At 43.5% G+C, this 26228-nt stretch overlaps 1 protein-coding gene across 1 annotated transcript; it reads right to left on the bottom strand.

Moving 5' to 3' along the window:
- Nucleotides 1-5: 5 nt before the first annotated feature.
- Ifngr1 (interferon gamma receptor 1) lies at nt 6-25657 on the bottom strand. The gene is made up of 7 exons (XM_057763033.1): nt 25501-25657; nt 15069-15183; nt 11775-11938; nt 9293-9468; nt 6684-6870; nt 2847-2971; nt 6-1081 (listed from the first exon to the last, which is right to left on the bottom strand). The coding sequence occupies exons 1-7, from the start codon at nt 25610-25612 to the stop codon at nt 527-529; spliced, it is 1434 nt and encodes a 477-aa protein (XP_057619016.1). The 5' UTR covers nt 25613-25657; the 3' UTR covers nt 6-526.
- Between the last annotated feature and the right edge of the window lie 571 nt (nt 25658-26228).

The following is a 26228-nucleotide window of genomic DNA, read 5'->3' as shown; positions in this document are numbered from 1 at the left end:
TTTGGTTTCAAAACATTTTACTTAAAAATAACAAGTAATGCTCCATAGAAAAAATATGTACAAACTTCCACTGAGATGCTCTATCAAATTCTGTCAGCTTGAAGTAAACTTTAAAGTCCAACTTTGAGGAGCTTTCAGCTTTCCCATAAAAGTGAAACTTTAAACATACTATATACATGAACTTACAATTGTGAAGGCATATGAAAAAAAAAATTGCCCAACATGTCACTTGAGGTGCTAAGGATGGAAAAGCAGCAACTGCAGGAAGCAACGCTAACAGAGGAAAATTCACCGCTGGTAACACACCCAGAAAGGATCTCATAAGCAATGATACAGTCCTTTAAAAAAGTCTCCAAGTTTTCAGAGTAAACCCCGCAGTGTCCACAGGCTCCTTACACATGGATCTAAATCAAGACGTTCTGTGCCGTTAGTATCTGCAAAGGTACAACCCCCTCTTCATGAAATCAAAGCAGAAAAATCACCGAGGAAAATCCGATCCTTCACCGTCGGCTGAACTCAGGTGGTCTCAGGATGGCTCCTTGGCATCTGTTGGGAGTCTATACCCAATCAAAGACTCCTTCCCATCGCCGCCATCCACCAGCACATCCACGAGCACGTGCGGTTTATCATAACCAAAGGAGGTGGGTGCCTTCATCACCGGCACGGTCTCTTGTTCTGGTGTCTTTGTTTCCGGGTTATTGTGCAGGAGGAATTCAGAGTCGGCTATGGAGCTGCCGGATCCCACGAGGCCACTGTCGGAGCCGCTTCTGGAGTGGTAGGGCGTGAGACTACAGGGCTCGGACTGGTTACTACTCAAAAGGGAAGAACTGCCTCTCTGTATTGGCGTTGGAGGGCTGTCGGGGGCCACAGCAGTGCTTCCTTCGGGGATCATAGGCTCTGCTTCGCTGGAAAGTTTTTCGTGTTCTGTTGTTCCTGGGTCTCCTGGAAGGGCCACCGTGGACAGGTGCTCTTCACAGACCACGGTCTCATTCTCCAGCACAGCTGGCTGGCACGATGTGACAAGTGAGGTATACTTGGATTCAGGTTTTGTCTCTGAGGTGGCATTTTTTACAACAGAGAGCTAAATTGAAAGAAAGCGAGTAAAGATAGAAAATTATTGAGCTTAAGTGCCTATTAAAATAGAAAAGGCCTAAAAAGCAAATGACTTATTCCATTAAACATGATTAAAATAAGCTCACTGCATTCTTTTTCTTGATCTTTTTTGTTTGTTTGAGACAAGGTCTCATGTAGCCTAGGCTGGTTTTGAAGACACTATGTAGCAGAGGGTGACCCTGAACTTTGTGACAAGCCTGCTTTTACCTCCCAAGGACTAGGACATAAAATGTGTATCACCAAGTGCCTTGACTTTTCTATTTATTTCTTTAGAGACAAAGTCTTACTACATAGCTCTTGTTGGCTTAGAACTCAAGCTGGCCTCAAACTCACAGAGATTTACCTGCCTCTGTTTTCCAAGTGCTGGGATTAAATGTGAGCCACCACACCCAGGTGGCCTTTTCTTTTTAAAATGCTTTTTAAAAGATTTATTTATTTTATGTATACAGTGCTCTATCTCCATGTACACCTGCAGGTCAGAAGAGAGCATCAGATCCCAAAATAGATGGCTGTGAGCCACCATGTGAATGCTGGGATTTGAACTCAGGACCTCTGGAAGAACTGCCAATGTTCTTAACCACTGAGCCATTTCTCTAGCCCTTGTCTTTCCTTTTTAATAGAACTTATTTAAGACTAAAAATATGACGTCATTAGGCATCTCATAAATGCACGTTGCCTTTTGCACACCATCTCCTATGTGTCTGTGCAATGCAAATTTCATGCCAGTGACTTGGCATTGCTTTGGAGTGATGTTTTCTTTAAAAGGCACAGAACATTTAGAATCTTTCACGCATTCTTATTTATGAAATTATTTCCTCAGGATAAACGACTGGAAAGATTATGTAAAAGGCTGCCGTGCCGGCAGCTTCCTGGCAAGGGGCATACAGTTAATCTTTGCTGCCGCTGCTGCAGGGTCAGCTTCGTTTTCCTGCTCCAGTGAGGAAGGTGTGGCTAAAGACATGGTGGTCTCTGCTTACCTCCTAGTGAGGAGGACGTATAGGGGACATATATGCACTGTCTCCTCACTGTTGATAGTTCTCCACCACCTTAGCGACAGCTTTGCTGCAGCCAATTCCACCGCACCCTCTGCGCATCACAGATGTTATTCTTGTCATTTCTGAATCAATGTGTCATCATTTTATTCCCCTTCCGCGTTCTTTAAACCATGTCGAAAGACTAGAGTGTGCCTACACTTCAATGTCAAGTATGATAGTTGCACTTTGGGCCATCTTGCCTTCTATATGCGGGCTGCGATGAAATATTTGCATTTTTGCAGCTCTTCAGAAGCCAAGTTTTGGGGGCTGTAGGCTGGCTCTCCCATATGCTGCTCCCGAGGGCTAGCGCATCATTGCCTCTTGAAGAGTCATAACCAACCCCCATCCACCAAGTGGGCAAGCTCTTCACTGGCTCACGCACAAGCCTCTATGCACTTACACTGATTGTACTATACTGTTCCTTCTGGACCTTTAGCTCCTTACCAAATGTGTCAGTTTCCATCCTGGAAATTATACAAAAATTTCACTGGTGCACAGTGGAATATATATGGCTTTGGGTGTATGGCAGATCGAAAGACTATTTTTTAGTGAAAAGTACTATGATAAGATTAAACAGAACACTATTCATCACAGCACATACAGCATTTTTCTGAATGATACTTAGTATCGAAGGGACTCCTAAAGAAGGTTCAAATTAATGTTAGCGTGTATAATTAAATAAATAATTAAATATATTACCAAGGACTTAGGTAGCGTTATGCTTTTTCTCTTACATGGATTCTTCTTCATATGCCAATATGCAAATACCAGGATAACAATGAAAAAGAGGGTTAGAGGAGCAACAACCAGAATCCAAATCGAATCTAAAAAGAAAGAAAGAAACAAATAGAATACTTCTATTCTGCATCAAAGAAGTCTTAGCGTCATTCTTCAGCAGATGCACATGTTCATATCAGCAGTACTTGAAAGAACACTGGACAGAACTGGGCAACGCGACTGAGCGCACAGCGCTGCACATCCTAGCTAGACGGCAGGCTCCTCCGGGGCTGCAGTTCTGAAGTACCCTGGGACTACACTGTCCGGACACAAGGTAGCTGAAATAGCTTCTTAAACCTCTCCACAGCCTCACAGCAGGGTGTGACCAAGGGATGCTTTCCCCTCACTTAGAAAGGCATTTTTAAAATGCCCTGCCTTGGGAGAAATAATTCCAGCAACACTGCTGATAGCTCTTAAAACAATTCAGCCATGTTCCTTCCTCACCACTTAACCATCCGAAGACTCCTGTGCCTGTAACAACAAAGAGGAGTCGTACACACACACACACACACACACACACTCAGGCCCACGGAGGAGCAGGCACAGCAGTGAGGATTGTGTGCGCACACATAGCCATTGTGATTTTGTTCTTACTCCGCTCTCTTATTCCCAAAAAGTCATCATCAGCATTTCCCAGAGTCCTCTCTTCTAAAAAATAAACAGTAGTCTAGATATTGTGACAGTGTGTATCTCCTTAACAGCATCCCGTGACTCTAATTCTGCTCTACAGCTGCTTCTCTGGAATAATAATTACATGTTACTACTTAACGAACGCTTCTACCATGTCTACTATGGGCCGTGGTTAAACAAATATATCATTATTTGTTTATATATATCATTTATATAAATCATTATAATATTAGATCATTACAATAGCAATAAATAAAAAAAAACCAAAAAACCCACAAAATAATGATTATGAGTGTTGCATCAGAAGTCCCACTGAAATCCCACTGGGCTGAGCAAACAGCATGCACGACCTACATGTGACAAGGGATAAAACACTAGGTAAGTTGCTGCCACCATGTGACCACTAAATCAATTCCTTTTTTTGTTTGTTTGTTTTTAAATTTAGACTTTTTACAAAATTAGATTTGGGATAAGCGCATCAATTTTGTATATAAAGTAGGATTTTGTTTTCTAAATAGCTGAATGCACATCAGTACAAAATGCACTACACTGTTTTAAGTCATATTTGAAGTTTTCATAGAATGGCCTAAAAGTTATTAATATTAAATTTTACACAAATGGTCTAAAATTTCAGCCTAGATTTTCATCATCCAAAAAAGACATCTATTGGGCTGAAGGAATAGCTCAGTGGTTAAGAGCACTGGCTACTCTTTTAGAGGACCTGGGGGTTAAATTCCCAGCACCCACGGGGCAGCTTACAATCATACAGTCTCAGGGGATCTAATGCCCTCTTCTGGCCTTCTCAGGAACTGCATACATGTGGCCCATAAAACAAACACAAAGACACAACACCCATATACATAAAATAAAATTTTAAAAAAATGTTAAATGAATACAGAAAAGGTACAGGATACAAAATCAACAGCATCAATATTAAATTTGGTGAAAAGAAATAATTCAGGATAACAACCAATACAACAGAGCCTGGGATTTCTGCAGACAATAAGCTATTAGGTCAGTGTTTCCTGTGTTGCCATAAAGTCAGTTTATGATACCCGTCACCTGCTAAATTTTGCTGATAAGGTAATTATGCTCATATTATTTAATGGCCCCAAACTAAGTTGAGCATAAGGACTATAATGGTCTGCTCTATCCCTTTAAGAGACAAGCCACACCCTCCCCTGTCTGCCCAGGCAAGCTGATCTTCAGCTTCCAGCATGAGTCCCCCTCTCTTTTCCATCTCTCCCCCCCAAGAGCCTTCTGCCTCGCTCCACTCTCCCCTTCCCCCCTCTCTGTCTCTGTTTCTCTCTGTTCTTCCCCCTTCTCCTCTTACCCCTTTCTCCTCTTCCCTTCCATAACCTACTAAATAAATATCCAACCTCACTCTGCATGGCGTGCCTATCCATGTCTCTGTCTCTCATCTGCTGTGTGGCTTTCTGCCAGGGACCAGCAGCCTTTGGAGACCTGCAGTGTGGTCTTGTGGCATGCCCATCTATCTATCTCTCCTTGTGGGACTCACTGCCCCTCGTGACCCACTGCAGCCACTTGGGGAACTGTGCCATCCCTGCTTGGGACTGGCTGCTCTCGGGACCCGCTGCCCACTGCCGCCGCTTGGGGACCTGCAGCATTTCTGCCACTGCAGCCGCTTAGGGATCCATGGCATTTTTACTTAATCAATTACTAGGACAGCATTCTTAGTGGCTATGTGAACATGGAAACATTCTTTTATCACTGTATCTATCTACTGTTTTCTGATGGCTAGTGTGTAAATGGGAAGCATATTGGCAATGTTTTTTACATTAAGGGATTACTGACATAATATCAGCAGAAGGGTTAAATCTTGTGATAAAACATTTATTAAGTTAGCAAAAGTTGTACATATATAGGGCCATGATAAATGGTCAGTGTTCAGATAGGTTTAGTTTACACATGTCATTGGTATTCTAGTAAACTGTAAGGAGTTTTGTTTGGGTTTTAATTAGTGATTTTTTCTATTAATGTATTATTGGCAAATTGGTATGGTCCTGGATTCTATAAGAAAGCAGGGTGAGCAAGCCATGAGGAGCAAGCCAGTAAGCAGCACCCCTCCATGGTCTCTGCATCAGCTTCTGCCTCCCGGTTCCTGGCCTGTTTGACTTCCTTCAGTGATGGACTATAAAGTGGAAATGTAAGCAAAACAACTGATTCCTTTTCCTCCTCAAGGTGCTTGGGCCATGGTGTTTTATCACAGCAACAGAAAGCCTAGCTACGAAGACAAACTCTGAGCAGCATTGCGGTGCACTGTCACAGGAGAACCCGCGCGAGAACCCGCGCTCAGAAGAGTACCTCGCCTTCGGTCAGAAATGTGAAGTACTACATTTGGCATTTTTTTCCATTTTTACTATTGTTGACATAAAAAACAGAGCTCTCACCTTAAAGGGAACAAGAGACAGTTTATTCTTGAGTTACTATGAGTGACCACAGACCAGATTTACTTCATCCAAAATTCCGTGTTCTAATGTGGAAACAGCTTCAGGGGGTTTTTAGAGTTTTACAGAAGAAAGTCATAAGTCAAGGTAAGTTTTAAATATGTTGGTGGGTGCACCAGAGAGGCAGGCACATGGAGATGGGGGAGCTATCTTACAGGCTCACGATGCTGACGACAGTCCTAGCTCTTGGACTGGTGGAAGCTAGTGTTCTAAGTGGGCACCCCTCACTTCTGAGATTTTTACTTATTTTCACAAGGTGTTAGTTCAGATTCAGAGTGGGGCAAGGCATGGCTGTTCCAGAAGGTGACAACCAGCCCAAGATAAAGTAATCTGCTGCTGACTCTCCTGAATTCCAGTCTCTCCACGGTACAGTTTCCAGGGACTATTCGAAGGACAGACACCTGTGTGCATGATTTTATAAATTTGTTACGTATCTTTCCTTTCCCGGGTCACTCATCTGGTGGCTTCCTAATTTGGTTGCTGTAGTATACCTCAAAGCCAGAGAAACTGTCTTGTTTTTAATTAGGAGCTTCTCTGGGGAAAGGATGTTGGATGTTTTTAAAAGAAAAGGTATGTGTAAGTTGTAAAGCATCTCGTTTCTTGCACACCGCCGCACTTGAGTTAGCACTCTGTCTTCAGCTGGGGGAAGGCAAGCGCTTACCCTTTCTGCTGTTATCGACAAGGGAGACACAGACGTCCTCCGATTTATTTGTCATAATGTCCCAGTATTCTGAGTGTCCGTGTACTGAAACACAGTATCTGGAATCCAATGCAGACACTGAGATGTTGAATTGGCAACCATCTTCATTGCAATTGTCCATATCGATTTTATGACTTGTATATAGGACCTACGTAGAAAAACAACAACATGAAAGTGTATGACTTCTTTAATCTCAGGGGGACAATCATTGCACTATCCTAGGTAAACACTGAAGGAAAACATGCAGAGAATGAACATGAACTTCGAATCAGCTTTGATATCAAATAATAAGTCAACCAGTGATGTCAAACAGCATGAGGAAGTATATCTGTTAAAATGTTCTCCATGGGAACAGGTATTGTTTGAAACTTGGAGATTCTAAGGGTTCAGGGTCTGTGGAACTAGCCAATGCTTGCTTATCCAGTTCTTAGAGCACTAGAAACATCTGGGGAAGGAAAGCATTTTACAGAAAGCGTAAGGAAGTAGCTACATAAAGCTGCAGGGTCACTGTGTGGAAAGTGCATCATAATGCCCCAAGGGATCCTTTGTGCACTCACAGTTCGTTCATTCCACTAGTTACAGCACACGGTCACCCACGATAGGGCCTGGACACACAAAAGCAGGATGGAGGTTGGCTAGGTATCCAGTGTGACTCGTGTATTAAAGGGCTAGTCTCGGACTGAGGGTATACCTGGCCGAGACCTCTATGAGACAAGCCCCATGGGTTAAGCTCTGAGTATAAAATGTCCCTCACCAGCTTATATAATAAGGCCTAGGTCTTCAGTTGGTAGCGATATTATGGGAAGTTCTGGAAAGTTTTAGAAGTGGAGTCTAAGTGAAGTAAGTGGGTCATTTGGGGTTTAGCCCCTGAGGGCGCCTTGTCCTGGCCACTCCTGCCTCATGCTTCAGCATGTCCTGTCCAAACATACGAAGCCAGGTGACCATGGACTGAATCCTCAGAACCTGAGAGCCCAAATGAACCTTTACATCCTTAGGCTATTTCTGTCAGATCTGTGGTCACGGTGATGAGAAAACAGTGAATACAGAGGTCCTAGCTCACAGAGGCATGTTCTTGAAGTAGATTGGGAGTCGTGCCCTGTGTCCCGATCCCGCCATGGCCTCCATGCTTCTGCTCTAGTTTGAGGTGAAATCTCTTGTGATCATGGTATATAGTGTGGTGCATGCCTTATGTGCATGAGGTCATGGGTTTGGTTCTCAGCATCAGGAGACGGGGAGAAAGAGTGGTTATCACTTGTACACACGCCGCAGTGATGTGCCCCACTGCTGCCCTCACCAGAGCTGAGTGGATGCAAACATCACCCTTCGTGTCTCCTAAAACTATGCTCAATAAACTTTCCCACTTTGCAAGCTGGCTGGCTTGGGTGTTTAGTCAGGTGACTAATACACGTGTATTACAGCGCTGGTGGTTTAATATGCCTTTGTTTAATAACTGTTTAATAACAATTCAGTGAGGATAAGAGCTAAAAAAGTCAGAAAGTCAGGAGCATTATAAGATGAATCCTATAAGGAATAAAGGGAAAACCAACCAGATCACCCAAAATGAAATAACCTGCTGAGTATGGAAAGAATGCAAAGAGGAGACAGCAACCCCTGAACCCAAAGAGTAAGCGGGAATGTGCCAGATGGGAATGGTGAAGGGCATTATGGGAAAGTGTATGGAGCTTCCAATGAGTCAGGGGGCAAGCAGCATCTTACTCAAGAGAAAAGAACAAGTCAACCTGTCCAATGCCTGCTGTTTCCACATGTCCCTTGTACCCCTCCCCCAAGCTCAATGGCCCCTGATGCTGTCCCCACATGCCAACTGTGCTCTGCTGAGATCTCTGCCTTTCCTATGTCTTATGTTTCAAATGATGTCCCCACATATAGCTGCAGGGACCAGCTTCTAACCCCAGTACTGACTCCAGCCATCTCCTTTCCCAGGAGAGTTCTCTGACCCCTCCACTGAAAGCCACTACCCATCCCTGCAGGCTGCCCACGGCCTCCTCCGCTGCACTGGGATTATCCTGAGTTTTGTCTGTGTGGTTCACTTGTGTAGTTCTGTGTCCTTAGACAGCACACAGTATGGTTTCGATGACTAAATGACAACACCGTGCAGAAAGGAAGGAGAAGAGTTTGAATCAATTATGGTCTCTACACCAGTGCCAGAGTAAAGTAATTATATCACTGTAGTTATACTGTTAGCTTACCTTTCAGAAATAAATCATAGCTATATACTATTTTATACACTGCATATTATCAGTAAGGAAGAAAGAAAAAAAAATCCTCGGATGGTCTCTGTCTTACGAGTGGAGAAAACAGATACATAGAGAAGAAGACATCCTAGAGAGGCGAAGAGAAGACTGCATCGTCTGGCCAGTGCTGGCGACTAACTCCATACTGGCTCCTCCAATAGCATTTACATAGGTTTTCTTTTCTTACCAGCAATCTATGCCCCACACATCTTATCACACACACGTGAGCAGTGCACCTGCATTACAGTTTATGACAACAACTCGCACAAGCAATAGAATGATTCCTATCTTTAAAAAAGATAAAAGAGAAACACACACCTCCCCATTTATAAATTTTCGCACATATAGGGTGTAGGAGAACGTGTGGCAGGCACTCTCATCCCCATACATGACCCCATACTTCTCTCCATTTATAACAACCGCAGGGTGGAGCACATTGACCACGAGCTGATCTCCCTTCACGCTGATGTCCAGGGCCGGTGGTCCAACTTTTCCTGGGAAGAAAGGGAAAGTGTAATTCCTCCAGCATGGCTACCACATTTACCCAAATCAAAGGACACAGGTGAACAACTCTGCAAAGATCTAGAAGAAAGTCTAAGAATACAGTGTTTAATAAATCTCAGACAGGAAGCTCTTGCCTAAAGCCTGCTTTGCTGATTTAATTTCACCTCTGACTTTGTCTTTAGGAAGGAACACTTTGTCATAAACGTGGGTTTTCCGAAGATAAAAAGGCTGGGCTGGTGGTACTCGCCTGTACTGCCTACTGTTTAGCAGGGTAGAGCAGGAAGACCATTAAACTCAACAGCTATGAGTGTCAAAATGAAAAGCAGACAGCAGGCTGGAGATGTAGCTTGTGGGTAGAGCACTTGCCTAACAACGTAAGGCCCAGAGTTCATTCTCCAGCATGCCCCCACATAAACACACAAAATAGAAACTCAAGCAAATACCTTTTCTTTTATATTTATTTTGTAGCTTAAGGACCCTGTTTTCTAAAAATTGATTCTGAAAAGGTCCTTATTTGTTTGTTTGTTTGTTTATTTAAGTATGTGAGTATTTTGCCCACATGTGAGTCTACATGTCACACACATGCCTGGTGTCTATGGAGCTTAGAAGAGTCCCAGGGTCCCCTGGAATTGAAGTTATAGGTGGTTCTGAGCTGCCAGGTAGGTGCTGGAATTTGAGCCAGGTCCTCTGGAAGAACAGCCAGTGTTCTTAACCATAGGGCCATATGTCCACCTCCCGGAAAGTTCTTCAGCTATCTTCCTAACTCAACCCAGCGTCTTTAACATCCGTGGGGGTCTGGAAGATGGTTCTAAAAAAGCCTGCTAATGGTTCACTTTTTACCATGAAAATCAGAACCAGGGACTCAAGTAGCCTTTGCACAACCTCTGTGTTTCTGGTGTATGGGGCTTGTGTGGTGAACATGTACCTGTGCTTTCCACATGTAGCGCACACAGGTGTGGTGTGGACTCTCCAGTGTATCTCAGGCATACTTTCTGGGACATGGTAGGTCCTTGATAAATCTGTGGCAGACAAATCTGACCTAAAGATGGCGTGTACTAGATGAACTCAGAGAACAGGAATACCTAAAGTAAGCAAAAAGGGGGCTGACGGGAAAGCCTTGGGTACACCCAGAAAGCTAGAGCAGAATCAAGGCAAGTGGGCACCACAGGCATGATGGCATGGCCATAACCAGGCACAGGGGGTGAGCTAGGAAGGAAGGGAAGTTGAAAAGGATGTCATGGGGGTGAGCGGACTAGGGCACAGGCTAAGGTGGGATGCCCCACCAGAGATGAGACCTGACTCCAAACATTCTGGAATTGCAGTGAGAGCCGAGACCAGTGAACCACAGGGTAAGATGCTGGGATGGCAAAAAACTGAAAACCTTAGGCTCAGACACATGAAAGAACTCTGAACTTCTGTTTCTTTGGGACAGGAAGGTTTCAAATTCTTCACTAACCCTTGATCTTCCTGCCTGATTCTCCTGCCTGCTGGATGACAGGTATGGGCTTGAAACTCTAATGTATTAATGTATTATGTCAATGTATTATTATGTTGGTATTTATGCTTCAAGGGCTTAAGGGAGGTAGCAGGAATGAACCTAGTGGCCAAGTCCTCTGTGATCTAACTTTGAAATAAATTCTACATTAGTCAGGGAGGGAAAGGCTGATGGCTAACCATGCTGAACTGCATTGATAAAGATTTGAAAGGACTGGATGCTAAATAGTGTGAAAAATGGCAAAGGAAAGGCCAGTTGAGTGTTGTTTTGTGGGGCCTGGAAGGCAAAGACATTGGCTCCTTAAATTCTGTCATAAGTTTACTAGACACTTGTAGCAACTATCAATAAAGCAAACACACATAGAAGTGTAAGAACTTCCCAATTAAAATGTATCCATGTAGGGCTAGAGATATGGTTCAGTGGTTAAGAGCACTGGCTACTTTCCCAGAGGACCCAGGTTTGGTTTCCAGTACCTAGATGGTAGTTAGCAAACACCTATAATGGCAGTACCAGGGGGATCCAACGCCCTCTTCAGGCTTCTGAGGGTACTGCATAAATATGGTGCACAGACATACATACAGACAGATAGATAGAAATCTTAAGGAGTTATCCATGCACACAATCTACTTACTGTGTAGATAGATAGATAGATAGATAGATAGATAGATAGATAGATAGATAGACAGATAGATATCTTAAGGAGTTATCCATGCACACAATCTACTTACATTGTAGATGGACAGACAGACAGACAGACAGATAGATATTTTAAGGAGTTATCTGTGTACACAAACTACTTACCATGTCGGCACAAAACAAACTCTTCTGACTCTGCATAGGCAGATCCTTTCTGTCCAAGATTGGCTTTAACTCTGGCCCAAACAGATGCTTCTGGGTCTATAATTTGTTCATAGATATTACAACAATGACCAGAAACGTTGGTGCAGGAGTCAATCCATTCTCCCCTAAAATGAAGAGAGACACACGATGAACCTTATCACCACACAAACTTCAGTTATCCCTCTGTACTCTACTTTGATTCCTGGTATTTGCTTGGAAGAGCTGAAATAGAACAAGATAGAGAAGCCAAATGAAAGAAACCCTTCCTCTTGAATTGGATGTGCAAGCCCAGCACCCTTAATCCAAAAAACCCTGGAAATCCAAATGACTCTAAAGTCCAAGCCTTTTGGGCAGCCATCTGATGTTACAGAGAAAAGATGCTACACCATTCAAAGCTGTTTGTTTCCCACATGAAATTCATTATTCAAAATATCATATAAACTAGGGGAGCAGCTGAGTGACAGAAAGTTTGTGGGACATGCATTAAGCTCTGTCTTCAATCCAAATTTTCAAATACAAAAAATTATATTTTAATAAAATGAACAAAACACCATAAAAACTACAACTGCTACTTTTAGGTTATATGTGGATAAGGTATACATGACCTAAGTCTGATGTTTAGACTTAGGTCCCCCCTTAGGTATCTACTTAGGTATATATAAACCTTTCAGGATCTAAAAAGTCAGAATATGAAATATTCCTGGCCCCAAGCATTTGAGATAAGGCATATATAACCTTCGCTGTGAACTCTTTTGTAGGAGAGAGAACTCACATAATACATTTCATAATTAAGTTTCAGACTACACTTTTAAACCCTTATGAATCCTGTTAATACAAATGTGAGTCAATTACATAATCAGACATATTACAAAAGCTCTTCATTGTGGTCAGGTTTTTCTTTTAAATTTATCTTTCTAGTAAAATTTACCGGTATCATAGGAAGACAGCACCTAAGGTATCAGCTTCACTTGCCAAAACATTAACACTTTAGAAGTTCCTGTCCACACAAGAACCTTTCATTCTCCCAACTTCATTACTAGTCAATGACAACATAGATACAGGTTTTCTTTCTTAGTTCTCAATTTATCATGTTCTTAATTGATATTGCTGCTTAAGCTGTCCCATCCTTTGGTTAGTAAGAACCTACTTCAAGATGGCTTCAAGATCCTTTGGACATGTCCCCATCATCTGTGTCTGCCATAGGGAGACTTTCTAATTACTTTCCTGCCTTCCCAGGCTGAGGCTATTGCTTGGAGGTACAGTGTTTGTTGTTTATGCGAACAAGTTGGACCTTAGCCCCACAAAGGCAAAAACCCGATTAACCAATCTAACAAATCAAACTCCCTCAAATCCCTATAAAAACCTTCATTTTCTTTCTTGGCTTAACACTGGAATCAGCATTTCTCTAAGAAACATAAGGTTCTTCCAGTTGGTTTCCACAACATTGCTTGTTAGCCATTCCTGCAGAAAGCTGATCTCTCTGGCTTCAGGGTTCTCACTCCCTGCCCTTCTTTTCCCAGAGTAAGACAGCAGCCACACAGACAGTCCATCTGTTTCATCTTCCCCAGCGGGGCACAGTGCATAGACCTTATAGAACTTAACTTTTCACTGAACAATATCATCTGGAAATCACTATATTTAGGTCCATAAAATATGAAATATTCTTCATATTTTACAAAGCTAATACAGTAACCCATTTTTATAGCAGTCATGTGTTCAATCTCCTATTGAATCTCAAGTTGTATTTGTAGAACAGTGTGTCTTTCAGGTAAGTTCCTAACCCTAAAAGCAAACGCTGACAGAAGAGACAGCTCAGTCAATCAAGTCCTTGCTGTGCAAAGCATCAGGATCTGAGTTCAAGCCTCAGAACCTACATTAAACAAAACAAAAAATAACCAAGGAATGACATTTGAAGTTGTCCCCACCCTCCACATGTATGTGTACATACATGCGCACACTCTTGCATACACATACACTCACACACACACAAACCTGCACTCATGCATACAACAAACACAAATGTAGCATGGGAGATGGCGGTGCAGTGCAGTGGTAGACAGCTTACCTAGCATGTGTAGAGCCTTGGGTTTGATCTCCTGCACCACAAAAAAAAATGTGCCAAGGTATGCATAGTAAGGTTTGTCAGACAAAAGTTCTTTCCCCAGAGCCAGATCTATTTGCATTCATATTAATTATTATGAGGGTTTCTGTCTCCCCGAGTTTTCAAACAGAATGTTTTCAGGGTTTAATGTTTCTGTCAATTTACTAAGAGACCGTGTTGGAGTTTTGTGTCAATTTGACATAAGCTAAAAATCATTTGAGAGAGGGAACCTTGACTAAGAAAATGCCTCCATAAAAGGAGCCTGGACACAGCCTGTGGGGTATTTTCTGAGTGATTGATGGGGGCGGCCCGGTCTACTGTGGGTGGGAACACTCCTGGGCTGGTGGTATTGGACTGAGCAAGCCATGGGGAGCAAGCCAGTAAGCAGCATCCCTCCATGGCCTCTGCATCGGTTCTTGCCTCCAGGATCCTGCCCTGTTTGAGTTCCTGTCCTGACCTCCCTGCAGTGACGAACAGTGATATGGAAGTGTAAGCCAAATAAACCCTTTCCTCCCAAGTTGCTTTTGTCATGGTGCTTCACTGCAGTAACAGAAAGCCTAACTAGACAGAGTTATAGTAATGAACAGCTCCTGAAATATCTGTGGACTTGTGCTGAACAGGATACTCATGCCTTCGTGCGGTTTTGCTCCACAGGTTACTTAAAAGAACACACTCAGGATAGACTTGAGTGCTAACACCTTTATCAAATTACCAGTTTGCATGATACCAAGCCTGGGATAAGCATTCACTGTGATCTGAAGGGCAGATACAAAGGTTGCCTTTGTAGCATGCCTATCAAGTTGTTAACCTCCATTCCTTATTAAATCATGAGGCGACAGATCCACACTGAAGTTTTGTTTTCCAAGACTTGACTTGTGAGTATGTATTCTGAAAGACTGGTAAGCCGCTGTCCAGGTGGTGTTTGCCCTCTCTGACCTTAACTGCACTGTATGTGGCTAGTCCTTGCTAACAGCTAACAAACCTTAGTTTACTCAGAGACCAGAGTGGGGCTAATCTGGATCCTTAGCATTTTGTGACATCTGCAGACAGCTGATGTAAGTTTGATGAGGGATGATGGAGGATCACAGAGATGAATGGACTACGAAAGGATCCGGCTTAAAACCGAATAGAAATAATAACTGAGCAATACTCACCCATAGTTTTTTATCTGCGCAGTAAAAGTGGGAGTCTCTGGCATATCCTGGTATTTCCAGCACAGGATAGGGTTCAAGTTATAAGACGTAATCAGAACATTTGTTGGTGCAGGCACTGTAAGAGATTCAAAACCAAACCAAAAGGGGTCACAGTAAGGAACTAACATCAGCAACAGAAAGCCTTATGCAACGGCATGTTAGTCCAACATGCACCCGGAAGTGGAGGCAGTGCAGCAGCTACTGAAGCCATTTCAATCAGAGCGAACACATAGGACGTGTCCTACTGAAAAAGTGCAGACGAGTTCTGATTCACTTTAGGCTATGCAACATCACCACGACATAAGCCGTGATGGTTAATCCTCGATGTGCCCTTGAATATATGTAGTCACCCACTAGAGAAACCTCGGCAGGTCTAGCAGTTTCTGGAGAAGCTAGCTGAGAAAAGAAGACCCACCCTGGATGTGGGAGGCATCATTCTAAGACAGTGGTCCTCAACCCCTGGGTTGATTCCCCTATGGCAACTTTCTATCTAAAAAAAAAAAAAAAAAAACTGTGATTCATAACAGTAGCAAAATTATAGTTATGAAGTAGCAATGAAAATAATTCTATGGTTGATGGGGTCACCGCAACATGAGGAACTGTATTAAAGGGTCATAGCATTAGGAAGGTTGAGACCACTGTTCTAAGGGGTCCCAGACTGAACAAAAAGAGAAAGGTGGGGGAAGAAGTAGAGATCATCATTATATCTCTTCCTGACTGGGTTCAGTGTGACTGAGTTGACTCCTCCCCTCTGCTGCCACCCCTCCTCCCAAGGACAAACTGCAGCCCTCAGACTGTGAGTCAAAACAGTTGCTTTGGTTGGGTATTTTGAAACAGCAGCGGGAACATGAACTGTTATATATGGGAAACACAAACACAGCATAAGAAGCCTGGCGGTGGTGGCGCACGCCTTTAATCCCAGCCCTCGGGAGGCAAAGGCAGGCGGATCTTTGTGAGTTCGAGACCAGCCTGGTCTACAAGAGCTAGTTCCAGGACAGGCTCCAAAACCACAGAGAAACCCTGTCTCGAAAAACCAAAAAAAAAAACAAAGAAAACAAAAAACAAACACAGCATAAGACAACTCCCACAACATTTGAACGGCTCCAATAAACAAACACACTGCCTACCATAATAACAATCTTTATTCGCATCACTGTGATCACAGAGTTCTCAGTCTTTGCCAGCGCAGACTGCTCTCTCGGTGTCTACAGAAGAACTGGCCACACTCTTACTCGAGAATGCCACCAGGCTCTCAACGCTGCCTCCCGGGGGGAAGGTGTGCTGTTCTTTTCTAAACAGCACACGGAAATCTGCCTAGCAACAACTGAAGCAGACACTGGTCATCAACACTGCTTCCTGGGCTGTGCCTTTTCTCCCTTTAAACCACTCCTGAAAGATTTATAGGGAGGACTCCCAAGAATCACAGGGAGAGGGCTGGTGGATGACCATAAATGTAAAGATGGTGATGTGACCCCAAATTTAAGATCATTCCATCTTACCTGGACATTAAGCATGACTGAGTTAGAAAGCTAAAGCCCATCAATGCATGAGGATGTGCGCAGGTAAGGTGGCTCCCTTGCACACCTGGCCATCTTCCACGAGTGCTCTAAGAGCACCCATGCCCATGCTTATATTTTTTTCAATATAATGATACGAATTATGCTTACTTAGATTATTCTAATCAAGAATTACACCCCAGGCCAAATCATTAAGAAACCCTGGTCCTTTCCCAGTTATCTGTTAGATCGCTCTTTTGGACTTTGTCTTCTGTTGAGTGAGACATTGTGATAATTTTAATTATCCCACTTGACACAGCCTAGACATTATCTGGGAAGAGAGTCTCAGGGAAGGATTACATAGATCAGGTTGCTGTGTGGACGTGAAGAAACCTAAAAATGGGTTGTGCAATTCCTGGATTTGGAAGCTGAGCAATTAGTATGCACACATTCATTCCCTTCTCTGTGCTTTGAGAGTGGGTATGATGTGGCTAGCTACTTCAAGTTCCCTGTGCCTGGACTTCCCCGCGATGACAGACAGTAATCTGGAAATGTGAGCCCAAATAAACCCTCTTCCTTTCGACTGTTTTTGCCAGGGAGTTTTCATCACAGCAACGGAAATAAAACTAGGACACCTATTAGTTTACATATGTAAAATACCTGCTTGGAAACACCTACCAGATGTTTTCTCCTATAATAAACATTTTTAATATTTAAGACCACACTGCTCCGCTGTTTTAATTCATAATGGTTTAACACATGCATTATCTTTCTACCTAGGGGACTGTAAGTCAGTGAAAGAGTGGTTGCCTAGTATGAGGGAGGCTGCAGGCTAATATTCCAATGCCTGCACCCCATGCTACAACATTAAAGGTCACAAATCCTACTGCCATTCCCCCCTCCCCCCAGTACTTCTTCCTTAAGTTTTGACTTACAAAAACACATGATCTTTGTCCCCAAGGGGACAGTATGCAATGTCTGTAGACATTTTTGGTCCTGATAACTTGGACTCTAAGTTGGGAAGGGGTCCACCACAGGCATCTGGAGGGTAAAGGTCAGAGAGGCTGCTGAGGATCCAACAATGCTATGGACAGAGGAGCACCATGGCAACGAATATCCAGCTCAAGGTCAAGAGGGTAACAGTTGGAGAAACGCACTATGTATGTTTATAATTTTAAGTTGCTCTTTACTGTTTGAAGGGGGAAATGCTTTTATTCTAAAATGCTTTATGATTACTGTATTTCATTCTTTCCCAGTACATTTGTTTTGAAAATATATCTAGTTTCTATATTATTTATCAACATAGGGTAAAGCTTATGGCAAAGACTGAGATTATGAAGAAGGGGAGTGGGGTGGTTGTCTCCAGATTCAGGAACTCAACAGGACTTGCTTGATCTTTCTGTGGCCATTAGCCAGACAACTGCAAACTTTCTACTATGCTTCCAGAAACACCACAGATGCATGCTGGGACATCAGTACCCATAAGCTTTGGTTTTCTAAGTGTTTCCTTGAGGGCAAGCCTAAACACACTGCTCTTGCTTGGCTCCTTCCTTTCCTGATTTCCTGAAGACTACCCACGGTCACTCACAGTATGGAAACCTGGGGCTCCCTTAGGAGGGTGTTCTTTCAGAGAGTGTGTCTGGACTTCTGCCTTCCCAAACAGCCTAGGTTCCAGTTAATAAACCATGGTTTAAGAATAAATAAAAGCTTCTACTCCCCCTCTCAAGAACAATTCAACATTAATACCAAATAACCAGCCCACAATGACTACAGCATATATAAGTCAAGCAGCCTGTGTGCGCGCACACACGCACGCACACATGCGCACACACACATAAATCTCAAACCAACACACTAAGTGAACCAGGTGTGGTGGGGCACGCCTATAATGCCAGCATTTAAGTGGCATTTGAATGGGAGTGTTTAGAATTCCAAGATCAGCCTGTGAGATTAAAAAATAAAATAATAAAAAAAAAAAAAACAGGTCAGGTGGAGGTGGGTGTTCATGATGAATCTGAACTACTTTCAGAAGTCATTTCTTGGTTTCGGCATCGGCGGCCTCTACAGAGCTTGAAAACAGCAAAACATCAGTTCTCTCTCGCTCTCCTTGCTCTTTCTGTGAGAACTGCATACATGCACATGATGTTTTGATCAAATTTATCCCCCACTCCCTCCATCCATATCCCTTATCACCCTGTGTCCTGCTAAACTTCTGGAGCTGTTTTTTTGTTTTTTTAAGAGCTCTAAGTCCCTTAAGGCTGCCTGTCTGTGCCTGGCTGTAGAGCCATCTGCTGGGAACATATACAGCCTGAGGGGGCTGGGGTGAGACTATCTCTGAATTTAACTGGCACTCTCCTTCCCCCAGTAGCCGTCAACTGCTCCTTAGTGAGAGGAGGTCTTCATGATTCCTTCTCCCAACCAAGATGGGATTTTGAATGGTTTGACATTTATCCTAAAAAACAAACAAAACAATTTATCTTAGAATAAACCTAACCAAGGAAGTAAAAGACCTGTACAATGAAAACTTTAAAACAATGAGGAAAGAAATTAGATGTCAGAAGACAAAAGATCTTCCGTGTACATGGATTTGTAGGGTTGATATTCTGAAAATGGCCATCCTACCAAAAGCAATGCACAGCTTCAATGTAATCCTCAACAAAATTCCAAAGCAATTCTTCACAGAAACTGAAAATTATCTTAAAATTCATATGGAAGCACAAAAGACACAGGGAAGCCCAAAGAATCATAAGCAATAGAAACACTGCTAGAGGGATCACATTCCCTGAGTTCTGGCTATACTACAAAACTATTGCAATAAAAATAGCATAGTGACTGCATAAAAACGGAGACATTAATCAACTGAGTAGCACTGAGGATCCAAATGTAAGCCCATGCTTCTATAGTCACCTGAGTTTTGACAAAGATGCCAAAAAACGCATTGAGGAAGAGACAGCATTTTCAGCAAACGGTGCTGGACAGAGCGGACAGCTGCACGCAGAAGAATGGAGCTGGACCCTCATCCCTCACCCTGGACAAAACTGCAAATGGATCAGGAACCTCAACGAGAGATCTGCTATCCTGATTTCCTCTAAACCACTTTTCCATAGTTAACCTGCTGGCGTTCACATTTTGACAAGAAATGAGCAAAGACCAGGTGGTGCCTTCCACACCTTGCTTGGGAGCCTCCTGGGCTGATCACCCAGGACCAGGAGCACACTTTCTACTTGTATATCATGAAAGCTGCTAAGCCTCCTCTATAGTATAAGGATGCCCCTTCCTCCAACTTCTAACAGCGAGCTCTTCCTTTTAAAACCGTTTAAGTTTTTTAAGATTTATTTTTATGTGCATGAGTGTTTGCCTGCATGTGTAGGTGCACATCCCAGGAGTGCCTGGTGCCCGTGGAGGCCTGATCCCTGGGAAGTGGAGTTATACATGGTTACACATGGTTGTTGGCTGCCATATGGATACTGGGAACAAAACTTGAGTCTTCTGCAAGAGCAGCAAGCATCTTTAACCCTGAGTTATCTCTCTACTACTTAAGATCTTCTCTTTTTTTTAATATTTATTTATTTATTATGTTTATAATATTCCGTCTGTGTGCATGCCTGCAGGCCAGAAGAGGGCACCAGACCCCACCACAGATGGTTGTGAGCCACCATGTGGTTGCTGGGAATCGAACCCAGGACCCTTGGAAGAGCAGGCAATGCTCTCAACCTCCGAGCCATCTCTCCAGCCCCCTTAAGATCCTCTTTTTAACTATTCCCAATAGAAGTAAAGTCGGTTTCTAACTGTATATATACAATATGAAATTCCTGCCTTGAGGAAAAGGCACAAAGAAGCCACTCTGAATCCTTGCAACATTATCAAAGTTCATTTATATTTAGGAAGAAGCCACTGAGTTATGCAACCTAAAACCGCAAGCAATAACAGTCTTGTACAGCATCGGGTGCTTTGTTGTTGATTGATTGATTGGTTGGCTTTTTTGAGACAGGATCACACTGTAGATGTAATGAGCATAGTAAAAAAACGTCTTTTAGACATATAAAATCAGCTTAGTCAGGATCACCATTATACCCAAGGCTGCACCTAACAGCCAGAATCCAAGGACATCACTCACTCAAGAAAACAGACACATGACTAGTACTCCAAAACTCATACTGGACAGCATATAAGCAGAGACCAAGGGCAATGCCCTGCTCTGCACATCGGGAGAGATGCCAGCTTGATCTGCCCTGTGACAGGAGGGAGAAGGAGGGAGAGACTCTCCCAGGATCCTGGCCCTTGAATCAGAGACTGCTAAGAGACTGGACTTGACCTTCAGCTAAGATATGTTGCCCAGGAGAGCAGCCTTGGGGAGATAGGCTTACAACCACAGTGAAGAATTTAGAGTGTGAATTGTGTGTGATGACCCTCATCATAATAAAATACTATCTACGTGTGTCGACCTTCTTGTTTGAGACAGTAGCCCAGGCCGACCTCCAAATCACTATATATCCCACATCAAGCAAACAGGTGGTAGGAAGAAGTTTCAACGGATTATAGCATGACTTACTACTAAAGAGAAACTTTTGGTTATTATACCAAATGACATCACCTGTGGTTTAATACAACCAGAAGAGAAACCATGTGGTTAGGCTACTAGACACCACTTTTGTCTTTGCCAAACTTACACGACAACTGTCACATTCTTCAGTAAGTTTCAGATTTTATCACCTGACCTCTAAATTACAGTGCAGAGTGGTTGACGTAACTAAGGTTCATAGCAAGCTTCTATTCGGGATATATTTACACTGTATAAGTAAAAATACACACAGAGGAAACAAAGAGGCATTATTATCTCTGGAGTTTAAGATGACGCTAGAATAGTTTCAGAGACTGAAACAATCTTACAGATTTTGTGGTCTCTTGAAAACAGACGTTTTCTGGAACTTGTTTTCAGAAAAAGGGCTCTGAATTATTTAATTCCCAGACTCCTTCAACTCAAAACCAAAGGTCATAATGAAATCAAACATCTGGGCCCTTTTCCAAATGGCTGACCTTCAGAGCAAAGGTCTACTGGCCTGCAGATAGAAGAGCTGCATGGAGGCACCTCTGTTTTCACAAGGGTGATGTCTTATTGCAAACTGAGAACTGCAATGAGGAATCTACATAAGTAGAAAATACCAAGGTTTTGTTATTTCTGTCAAAATAAATTTATGACTACCTTCTCCCTCTGGAATGGACCATTCCCAATCTGTGGGAAGAGCTGTTTCCCTTCATGCATTTCAGCTTCTGTTTGGGGAGGCAGCCCCAGGTCGTGGGTTAAGCTGAATAGGGGTGTCTTCAGACTCCTTTCTACTTCCTTTATTTCAGTCACTGAACCCAGGGCCTTGTGGATACCAGGCATGTGTTCTGCCACTGAACTATAGTTGAAGCCCCTGGGCTAATTTATTCTTAAAGTGAAAAATAGAAAAAATGGGAACTGGAAAAAAAAAAAAGCAAACTGGCCTTTTCTGATAAAAACAAAATAAAAAAACAAGTGAATGCTAGAAAAACGAGTTTCACTCCTGAGCAAATTTTAAATTTCTTATATTGATCTTGATGATTTTTTTTAAAAAGGCCAATCCAGATCTTCATACATAACTAAAATAATTTAACATTAACTATTATCTGTTGAAGTAATGCTACACACTCTAAGTGATAGTGATTCCTGTATACCATACTCTACAGGGCACAGCTCAGATATTCTCCAAGCCATCCCATGAATGGCAGGATTATGGTACAGACTTTATGAAGGAGAAAACAAACTTTAGGGAAGGTAAGAAAAGATAACAGCACACAGTGCCTTGTTCGTTTTCACTAAACATCCCTGTGACTGCTTACTAAAACAAGGGCTATTGCCTCCACATAGAAAGGCAGAGTGGAGATGATTTCTGTCTGACAACTTCACAAGAATCTGCCTCACGCAATCATGCTGCTTTATGGCTCACCGCGAAACCTGAATAACGCATTACAGCAAGTCCCTTCCATAACTCAGACAGGACTAAAATGGGTATTTTGTATTCTTATTATTTATGAATCTAAAATAAAGATGCCCCTTTAATAAGAAAATTACAAATGAACCAATTCCTTTCTCTCTTGAAGTCACTTCATACTAACCAAAATCTCGTTCTGATTATCTGCACAATTAAAACAAAACCATATACACCATTTCTGCATGTTGCTAAATTTTGCATGTTAACTTTTCAAATTATATTATAGAATTAACATATAAATAATATATAATAATATATTAAAAATTAGTATAAAATGCTAGGGTACAGTGCAGAAGGGAGCAGAACTTATCACAGAAGGCAGGATTTGAAGACTTGAAAACCACGAAGTCACAGAGAGGAACCTCAGCAGAAGGAAGTGCCTGGCACTCCATTTAAGGCTCTGCCCCACCAGGCAGCTGGATCATTCTCTCCGCCCACAGCCAGAGTCCAAGGGACTCTGCCTTCTCAGTATTCCTTCAAAGGTCGCCTCTCCTCCATTACACAGCCACTCCTCAAGGAATCCCTCTGCCGCCTTGAGCTCTGGCCTCCTAATGGGTTTTCTTCCTCAGACTACTTTATATGATGCCTGGCTTTTCTTAACTAGCATTATCTAAACCTGCACGAGGTCATCCATCACACCAGGCATAGGGGGCGCATTATTTTCTTGGCGCAGGCCCTTCACTCCTGTCGGGAACATTATGCTTCTATTTTTGAAAATCCCATACCACACCTTCCAACAATGTCCTTCCTACACCAGTTGGCATCCAGTCAAGCTAGAGAAATCAGAGCCTTCCTTGTGGGATTTTGCTTGGATAGAAGTTGCAAGATTTTAAAACCCAAAGGCTACCAGCACTCACGACTATTGCCAAATAGGGAATCTGTCCATAGCCAGGCCTCTAGAAATAAGAAATGGTAAACTGCAGCCTTCCTGTGTTCCGAGTGCTAGCTTCCTGAAACCAAGGTGATCGCCCTCATTTTCTGCTTATCTTGGCTTCTCTGAACCAATAAACTTCTCAGCGAAAGCCACATTTCCATCCCTTTCTGTTACACACAAGACTTTCAATTGCTTCGTCCTGCTGTCCTGACACACAGTCTATGGTAAGACACTTACTATCCCTCTAGCTTAACATGGCACTTCCCATCTCTGTAAATGCGATTCTCTCTAGACCTCTGGGGCTAAGCTTGGGCTAACTTTCTCTGTGAAATCTTCTCAGAGTCCCCTAGGTGGGGTTTAGGACTCTTATCTTAGTTCCCAGCAGCCTTTAAGTAAGTTCAAGTTCTTATCGCGGTGTGCTGCAATGGCCCACGGGGACAGGCAGCTTGCCCTGGGTAATGGCTGTTGGCAGAGTGGTTAAGAACGTGGTCTCTACCTCTTGGGCAGCCCTGTGTGCCTCACTGTAGATGGAGATACCAGCGCCGCTACATTAGAGGTGACTGCGAAAACAGACCTGTTATGCCTTCTGCTAAGACAGCTGCCAGCACCCAGTAAGTCCTAACCAAACTTGTCTTCCTAGCCCTTGGCACCATGCCTATCCTAAGGGATGACTAACGATTTGTTTGCTTCACATTTTCTTGAATGACTGACTGCATTCTCTATTTAATTATAAATGTTAAAGTACCAAAGTAATAGATTTTCGCACAGCATTTTCATACAGGCTACATACATGTCATCATGCTTTCTAATTTGTCCCCCAGTTGCTCCTGCCTCTGTTTCTGGTCGCCTCCCTCCCCCAAGAACCCTCCCTTTTGCATTCATGTCCCATGCATGTGTTTTATTACCCTGTTTTTATCGTTTTATTTCTCCTCCCTCTCATGGTCTCCTTGACGCACGCACACACACGCACGCACACACACACACTTGCGCACACACACACTTGCGCGCACACACACACGCGCACACACACACACGTACGCACGCACTCGTGCGCGCACACACACACAAGCACACGCAAACACCACACACACCTAAAATCTAGGTTTATATATGGTAAGAAAACATAGTATTTGTTTTCTGAATTTTCTCAACCTGGCTTATTTCACTTAACACAACTAACATTATTTCTAATTCTATTTTTCTGCAATTATTATTTCCTGTTTCCTTATACCTGAATGGAATTTCATTTTGTATACGCACCTCATTTTCTTTATCTGTTCTTCTGCTGACTGACATCTAGGTGGCTATTTCCTATCTATTATGATTAGTTTTGCTTAGCCTTTGAAGATGAAGTCAAGGCAGGGCTGAACCGGAATGTTGCACACCTAACTGGAGCGCCTGGGAGTTAAAGGGGGTTGGGTATCTCCAGGCCTTCCAGCAGCTGCTAACTGGAAACATCTCTGGCACTTAAGACCAGCGACTGGGAGGGAGTGGATGCCAAGTTTCATCGCTCTTTCTAGAGCTCTATTCACGGAAAACTATCCCCAATATGTATTCCTTGGTGGTTAATGTGATTAGCGGGTGAAATCAAAGGTTCTGAGGATTGCTCTATAGGAAGAACCCCTAAAATCCCTACAGTTATATACTTAAAAACCAGACTAGCAAACCAGAATCACTATCAATTGGCACATCTTTCTTCTCTCCTACACAAAGAATTTGGACAACACCCGGAAAATAAGTCTGTAAACAGTGAGTTGTATTTGCAATGCCAAACGCTGCCCTGGAAACTAACTATAACAGATTAAACTTTAGTTACTAAAGGTTTGCGTTATTGCGTTGGCAAAGAAGAGGCAAGAGCGGCGTGTAAACCGCGGTGAGCCGTGCGTCCCTATGGTCCCCGGACCCGGGACTGCCTTGCCCAAAGAGAGGCAGCCCGATTAGAAGGGACTTCCCGGCCTCCCGCCTGACCTCCAGCCCCAACCCTGCCCGCAGAGGCTCGGAGTCATTACCCGAGGGCGTCTCTGGATCCTCGGTGATAGTCACGGCTCTGCTCGCGGCCTCCGCAGACAGCATCAGGACCACCAGCAGAATCATGCTGCTGGCTGCGACCAGCGGGTCCATTCCTGAGCAAGTGGCAGGTCTGACAAGGTCCCGGTGCAGCCCACGGCTCGGGCCTGGCGTCACGTCCGCCCGAGTAGCGCTTAAACCCGTAGGGGGCGGGTCTGGAGGGATGGGCGGGACCAAAGTCAAAGACTCCAGCCCCTGAGGGGCGTGACTTTAGAAGGAGGCGGAGCCTTGGCAGGGCGAAGAGTAGAGACAAAGGTAAAGACGGCCCATCGGGGGCGGAGTCAGGGCGGGGTCTGGGCAGAGGGGCGAGAACAATGTGCAAATGTAAGCATTGACTGGAGCGTGGGGGAAGGGGTAGGGTCTCCACGAGAAGGCGGGTCTTAGGCGGGTTTTAGACGGGTCAAAAGTGAACTGGGACGCCGGGAAAGGGCGAGGTCTGGCTTTGCGAGGTCTGGCTCGCGGAGCAGGGCGTGAGCGGAAAGATTAGGCGAGCTGGAGGAGTGGACTAGCCCGAGGCTGGAAGCTGTACGTGCCTTCTCTCTATTCAAGACCTGACCTCTGGGATACTGGGGAACTCTGCTCCAAAAGTTACCATTTTCTTTCAACTTGACACAACCTTCAGCAATTCCTCTTTCTGTGTTTGTTGCAGAGCTTTGTCTTGGAGCACAAC

The sequence above is a fragment of the Chionomys nivalis genome, chromosome 2, assembly GCF_950005125.1.
Source record: "Chionomys nivalis chromosome 2, mChiNiv1.1, whole genome shotgun sequence".
NCBI lineage: Eukaryota > Metazoa > Chordata > Mammalia > Rodentia > Cricetidae > Chionomys > Chionomys nivalis.
This window is presented reverse-complemented; position numbering and strand designations above follow the sequence as displayed.

Bases quoted from the DNA above. Each gene is read 5' to 3' on its own strand.
- Ifngr1 (XM_057763033.1), bottom strand. From the start codon at position 25,612: ATGGACCCGCTGGTCGCAGCCAGCAGCATGATTCTGCTGGTGGTCCTG. The intron at 15,184-25,500 runs GTAATGACTCCG...AATCTCTTACAG, and splicing joins GGATCCAGAGACGCCCTCGG to TGCCTGCACCAACAAATGTT. The intron at 1,082-2,846 runs GTAATATATTTA...CTTTCAATTTAG, and splicing joins TAACGCTACCTAAGTCCTTG to CTCTCTGTTGTAAAAAATGC.